Source organism: Eurypyga helias, unplaced genomic scaffold (genome assembly GCF_000690775.1).
Source record: "Eurypyga helias isolate BGI_N326 unplaced genomic scaffold, ASM69077v1 scaffold30114, whole genome shotgun sequence".
NCBI lineage: Eukaryota > Metazoa > Chordata > Aves > Eurypygiformes > Eurypygidae > Eurypyga > Eurypyga helias.
In genome coordinates, this window is record NW_010247513.1 from 46,590 (window position 1) to 53,759 (window position 7,170).

General features: G+C 39.5%; 1 protein-coding gene across 1 annotated transcript in view; it reads right to left on the reverse strand.

Moving 5' to 3' along the window:
* SH2D4B (SH2 domain containing 4B) overlaps positions 1-7,170 on the reverse strand; it is a 65,730-nt gene that overhangs the window by 38,279 nt on the left and 20,281 nt on the right. Inside the window, exon 4 of the mRNA XM_010150755.1 lies at positions 1,855-1,999. Within this exon, the coding sequence (XP_010149057.1) occupies positions 1,855-1,999 (145 nt within the window). The remainder of the gene's footprint in view (positions 1-1,854; positions 2,000-7,170) is intronic.

Here is a 7,170-nt window from a genome sequence, read left to right on the forward strand (position 1 = left end):
GCAGAATGCTGTACATTATATCCATCAGCATATGAGGCAGTAGAAAGTCTTTTGACAGACCAAGAATGCCGTTACAGAAACCATGGCCAAACCCCTTTATAGCTTGTCCCTTTCCCCCTGCCTTCTCCCATAATTCCTCTCTGGCACTTCTGATACCTGTCCCTGTACGACCAGCATTCCTCGAGAAAACCGAGACAGCAATTTAAAACCTCAGTTACCTCTTTATTGCAACAGTAAGAAAATGATACCTGATTTTAGTAATGTTTATACTATTTTGTTCTATTGACAATTTCAGTGTAAAGCTAGGCTGGATTATTATTGTTTTAAAATAACATGGCTGCAATGTGTTTTCTTAGGTTACCTACCATCAAAGAAATGCTGAGGTACATAATACCACCCTCTAGGCTAGGTTGCCAGCTGATGCTAATTGATGATGCCTCATTTTCTACAAAACTAAAGGGCTATTTTTTCCCCAACTCCTCCTACTCTTAAATACCCAAAATACAGAAAGCTACAATTTTCCTTTGCAAGTAAACATGTACACCTGGATTTAGATAAGTCATCAGAAAATAATTACCTTCTCCTTATTAACAGTGTAATTTACAGAGGTTTTATTGATCAAAACTGAGCGTAGCCTGCTCTGAGCCTGGAAAATGGCACCAGTGTATCTTACATAGGTTTAATTCGTGTTGTACAGAATGATTCACTATCACATCCATCCCAGGTGATAGGGCTTCAGTAATTAGTCTTCAGGAACTCCTGAACTGATGGCTAAAACCATAACATAAACTCACTGCGTATTTTGAAACATTTCTTTTACTTCTGTCAGGAAATAAGTAACACTACAGCAATATTTTTTCCTACTTCAAGAGGTATTTCACGCAACACATACTACCAGCTCCCTAAAATGCCATTTTTAGTATTAGTTGATTAACCCGTGTTATATATAATTAATACAATAACCCCACATGAGCTAAAACCTTCCAGTCCTTACATTTCCTTTTTCTGCAGCGTGATCAAATCAGTATAGATGTGGCCAATAAAAAATATTCTTCCCCCAACAAAAATGCACAATTCTTTCACAAACAAATGTTCTGCTTCTAAAGCGAAATATACAACAGGCTCCAGGTGGAGTAAACATATATTTTATTCACAATAACCTATGAAGTCTTATCTGTTAATAATGCAGACCTTTACTTACCTACAGTAGGTGTGTACACCTATATACAGTTGTATATTTGTTCTGTTCCTTATGCTTTGTTTTTTTTTAAAAACACTAATGTATTTTTAAATTAATCACGATGATATTAAGAAAGAATTTCAGGGTGGCTAAAAGGGAACAGCACCTCATTGAGCAAGATCATCATCATAAGGGTTTTTTTCAGGACAACAATTTAAGCATTATTTACTGTAATCATTTGAAATGAAGGGAGTTTCAGTGCTGAAATCATACCTTGACTCCATGACCATATGGAAGTAATTAAAATACAGATGAAGACAGATTTTACCTCTTCAGAGATAGCTGAGGACAAGCTGTCGAAATAACTGTGTCCAGAATTATTATTACTAAGCCAAAACTGTTAATTACATTTGACAAAAATTAATGATCTCAGTCACTATACACGAAAAATTTTCTATAAGGCAATGATAGGGATTCTTATTTAGAAAGAAATGTGGAATTGGTAAACCTGTGGTAACTTCAGTTTGTAAGGTCAAGCTGGTAATTTCCTGCAAAATAATATAGCATTTTGCACTGCTCTGCGTAGAGGAGATCGTCAGCAACACGTCTTTACATTCTAAAAGTCTCTGTTTAGTTTTAGAAATAATTAATCCCGTGAAGGTAATTTTACTCACACTGTTCTTCCCACTCCTGGTCATCGTCGCTGTGCTGACTATGCTGCTGAGCTTGCTTGAGGCTCAGATACAACTCTTTTGCTCGGATTTCTTCCTGCTGCCTTATTTGTTCTTCACCCTTCTGTCTTTCCTCTTCTTCTCTTTTCTGGGGAAAATTAGGTAAAACAGAGGTGACTAAAGAGGAAGAATGTGCCAAAAGTTAGGACACTGCTTCATTTGCTTCTTCCCACAGCTATGTTACCTTGGACAAACCACTCTCCTCGCTAACTTTGGGTTTCTCACCTACCACAACAGGCTCATAGAAGTTTCCTGCCTGAGGAAGGTATGTTGAGATGTACAGGTGTAACAGGATTAAGGAACACGTAAGTATCTAAGACCTGAAATCTATATTGAAAGTATGTTTTATCATGTGGGACCAATCCACAAGCAGTGCTCATTTTGAGTCCATGCATAGATGGTATCGCTGTCACTCCAGCACTCAACACATCACCTACAGAATCTGTAGAATTCAGTAACTGATTTACTGGTGTCCTTAGTTTAGCAACTGTCACCAGGTGCCATCATAAACAACACAGAGAATAACGTTTTCCAAACATCAAGATCGTTCCATTCTGGAAGAAAAGCCAGATCCTTCAGCACACACCGGTCACTTTGCAAGATGTAACACACAAAGAAGTTCCCTTCCAAGACAGCCTGAAAGGAGACGGAAACCTGATAAAGACTGCCTCTACAGGTGGCCTTCCACATACTGTTGATAGCACAGAGGCTTGATTAGTGCAGAAATAGGAATCCATCTCTCCTTTGCAACAAATTTTCCCCATTTCCTTAGGGAGTGAAGAAGCAGATTTAATTCATTGGTCAACCAAACCCCCCAAAAAAACAGAACTGAACGTCATGAAGTGTTATTTGTATTATTGAAATAATTTGAATTATAAATAAGAACAAGTTTTTATTTAATTAAAATGGAACCAGCGCTACACTATTCGGGTAACTATTCATATGAATTTTGTTCTAAGTCGCTGAGTAAAATTGCCCCGAATTCCTAACCTAGTTAGTGAACCTAAATTATAAGGGAAGCCCAAAGAAGATTGTGAGCTGTTGCAAAATGTTAATCCTATCAAATGTCTAGGGGGAAGCAACTGACATCCAGTTGAATGAAATCTGGTGAAACTCTGCTTTTTACATCGGGAGGTTTGGAGGAGAATTTTGTTCTAAGTCGCTGAGTAAAATTGCCCCGAATTCCTAACCTAGTTAGTGAACCTAAATTATAAGGGAAGCCCAAAGAAGATTGTGAGCTGTTGCAAAATGTTAATCCTATCAAATGTCTAGGGGGAAGCAACTGACATCCAGTTGAATGAAATCTGGTGAAACTCTGCTTTTTACATCGGGAGGTTTGGAGGAGATCTTTGTGTCCTTCCTAAACAGCTTTTGCTTATTAAAGGTCAGAAGTAGGATTTCCTAAGAACTTTGCATTCCCCAACTTTGCTCCCTTTTGGTGGGATTTTAATGTTTTGTTGAAATGGGACTGGCAATACTTAAGGAAAGGGGGAAAAACAAACAAAACCCCATGATTACTTCAAACTGGAAAACAATTTTCTCAAATGCACCAACATGTTCTATCGATCAGCTGAGCTGATATATTTGAGCAGATGTTTAGTTGCAGCATTTGTACTGGTGAGTTTTTAAAGACATGGTATGATGTAAAGTCTGAAAATTGTGCTCAGATGGGATCGCTCCTGCTCTCATAGAGGAATCAGACATATTTAGCTTCCCTTTTATTATATGATATTTGTGCACTGTGAACTGTGTGGAAGGGCATGTTTTCTAAGTTGGAAAACAAACCTTCATCACAGCACGATTCACAGCATGACCAAAACAATCCATGGTCTATTTTAACAAGTACTACAAATAGGGGTAGAAACATTTTAAAAATAGGGCTAAAACCTGATTTCTGTTATTCTCTAAACTCAGTCTATGGGTTCAGGAGATGCAAAACTGAACTTCATGATGTTGCTCATAATCACACAAAAAGTAACTTGCATACCTGATTTGTTTACGTGTAGGTTCTTCCTGTTCAGTATTTGAAGATGCTACTTGCATGAAAACTCACACGATGTATAAATGTTTGTTACAATTTAGCCTCTTTTCAGGCTGAAAGGGGTTGAACTACCAAAAAGCTATAGTAATTTAGTAAAATTATATATTAATTGATTCACACTGCACGGTTATTTTCCTCTCATCTTTCCCCTGCCCCCAGTTCTCTCCAGCTCTGTAAGTGTTATCTGTTGTTAAGCAGAAATCTGGAATTAAAGGAAGACAGCTGTATTTTTTTCCAGAAGACAGCTTTCCAAGGCAAGCAGTTTTGCTGTTTGCAACTTCTGAAAGCTCCGTGAGGACCAGAAGCAGTAGCAGGAGTCAGGCTGTTTGGTTGTTCTGGTCGTGGATCACAACAGCACGTTCAAGGAAGAATGACCTGTCATATTTGCGCAAATATGGAAATAACAGTGTAAATCCAAGTGTGAATAAGCAAGGACAGGTGTCCTGAGCTTCACTGGGATGGTTTGTTTAGCAATAGTCAGACAGCTGACACTGCTGCAGATGTTTTTGTCCACTGACAATTTTAAAAGGCTAAAAAGTAGTAAGCGATTTAGCAGTGACAAGCAACACCATCTTCAGAGTGAGAAAACAGAACTAAGGCAAAATTCCACCACTTTTCCATGTCCCTACGTAACGTCAATCAACATTTCTCCATTTAGCACGGCTGAGCTCCACCAGTTTACACCAGCAGAGGATCTGTCTTCTTGATAACACAACAAATCAAAAGTCCTGAAATATTGGGCATTAATAGTGATGTACCTGAGTAGAGAATAATAGTTCCATAATACACATGATGAACAATAAATTATGCTGCTCTTACTGTTTCTGAAAGACAAAAGCCTAGTATTGTTCTTCGGTCAATTTTTTTAGATTTTAATGATAGCGTCTTTGATTATTTCTAACATCATCCTCCCATTATTATCTCCTGAGACCTAAAAAGTAGACAGTTCATTATTTTTGAAAAGTCAGTGCTTTTAAGCATCAGTGATTTCAAAGCCCAGCAGCTTCGTCAGAATAAAAAATAAATTAAAAAATAAATTATGTTTTTACATACCCCATAGAACTAGGGATTCTATATTTCAGGTGCTAGGAAATGGCTTTATTCTCTTCTTGGAAGGGGTATGCAATATGCTGTTGCTTATTCTTATGAGTAGAATATTTATTCACTTAGCTTCACTATCTAAAAAATCCAATACATCTATGGTATCTTTTCAGGAAGATGGACAGACACAAGGGCAACCCTGGGCTATCAAAATGTTTTCTATTCAACATCTCAAACCCCAAGGCAAACTGAATATGGGGAAAAGAAAAAAATTTTAAAAATCAATCTCTCAGCAGTTTCCCTGAATCACACAAGAGTTTTGTCACAATTTTTTTTTTTAAAATGTAGCTATTGTTGAAGCATTTGTAGTAAAAGATGAAAGTGTCTAAAAAGAAAAAAACAACAACAAATCAGAATTCAGGTAGAGTTTGAGTTCTCAGTGGAAAGCAGTAATGCCTGGTGAGGATATTTTACCATTTTTTAGTGAGAAGAGGGAGTTCAAGTCAAAGAAGAAATAACAACAACAACAAAACATCAACCACCTCAGTGTTGGCTCTTGTTTTTGAAGTCACAAAACTATCTTCTTCTGTTGTACAGGAAGCAAAATTTTGAATTCTGTTTATTCAAATTAGCACATGGATGCATTGTGCAAGTATATGGTGCACCTCCTTAAAGGTGCACGAGGAGAAACAACCTTTGTTAGTGGGACACAGTAAAGAAAAGTCATCCTTTTGACAAGTCTGAGTTGAAAGTACACGTTTGTATTTAAAATAAACAACAATCAAGCTTTTCACATGGACACCACTGGAAGAATACAGCAACCAGTTTGTCTGCTTCTCCCACTGAACCCAATCTTGCACATCAGAGCTAAGAGTGAAGAGCTATAATAACCACGAACATCACCTTCTGCCTGACAGTTGATAGAGGTTATATTGTGTGCTGTGACCCTTTCAGCTCTTCCAGAGTAATTAGGAAGGCAACAAGTCAGTACGTAGTTGCAAACTGACAAGAAATACTAACCTGCTGCAACAAATCACACTGGCCATTGAGCAGCCAGCCGTAATTCTCTCCAGCTGTAACTCCACTGAGAATTTGAAATGCTAAATGATCCTACCTGGCCTCTGGAAGTTGAGCATTTACCACAAACTTGTTTCTAATGTAAATGTGTGCCTCACAATGTTTGACAGCTGTACCATAGCCAGCTCTAAATAATATTTAGTATTAGCCATGGTTAGCTTCTAATCTTTCAGTCCAATGCAGATGAGAGGAGATTAGACCAGCATTTGTTTTTTGCTGCAGAAAGATTTTTAAAAATGCACTGAGGAAAAGCCAAAATACATCAGTTTATGTTTTTAGAAAAGAAAACTGAGCTTCTGGTTGCCATGGCTCTGGGGTCTCTCTGGGGAGTTTTAAAAGATGCAGAGCAGCTGAATGACTGCCACCCTGCTCAGGGCAAAACCAAGACGTACTTGTTACAACACTCCTCTCCAGAGCAAAGCGTGCCTGGGATTCCCTCACTCTGCCAGGCTGTAAGGAAGTGTCTGGCAGCCCTGGGAGCTGCAGCTAGCCTGCTGCTTGGCAGCTGCTGTGAATCTCCTGAGACCCCTCAGCAATCACCCCTGAGCCAGGGCGGGCTGCCTGCCACAGAGCTGAGAGCACAGCTCGTCTTCAAGTCAGAGCCCTTCGGAACCACTGCATCGTTTAGGTTGGAAAAAACCTTTAAGAACATCAAGTCATCATTAACCTCACACTGCCAAGTCCACCACTAAACCACGTCCCTAAGCACCTCATCCACACATCTTGTAAATACCTCCCGGGACGGTGACTCAGGCGCTTCCCCGGGCAGCCTGTTCCAGTGCCTGACAGCCCTTTGGTGAAAAAATTTTTCCCAATATCCAATCTGAACCTCCCCTGGCACAGCTTTAGGCCATTTCCTCTTGTCCTATCGCTTGTCACTTGGGAGAAGAGACCAACCCCCACCTCTCTGCGACCTCCTTTCAGGTAGTTGTAGGGAGCGATAAGGTCTCCCCCTGAGCCTCCTCCAGGCTGAATGACCCCAGTTCCCTCAGCCTTCCCGTACTCCTTTGCCCTTGAGGACTGCTTCCCAAGGGACTCTGTCTATCTACCAGGGTCCTAAACAGGCCACAGTCTGCCTCCAGAAGTCCAAGGTAGCAGCT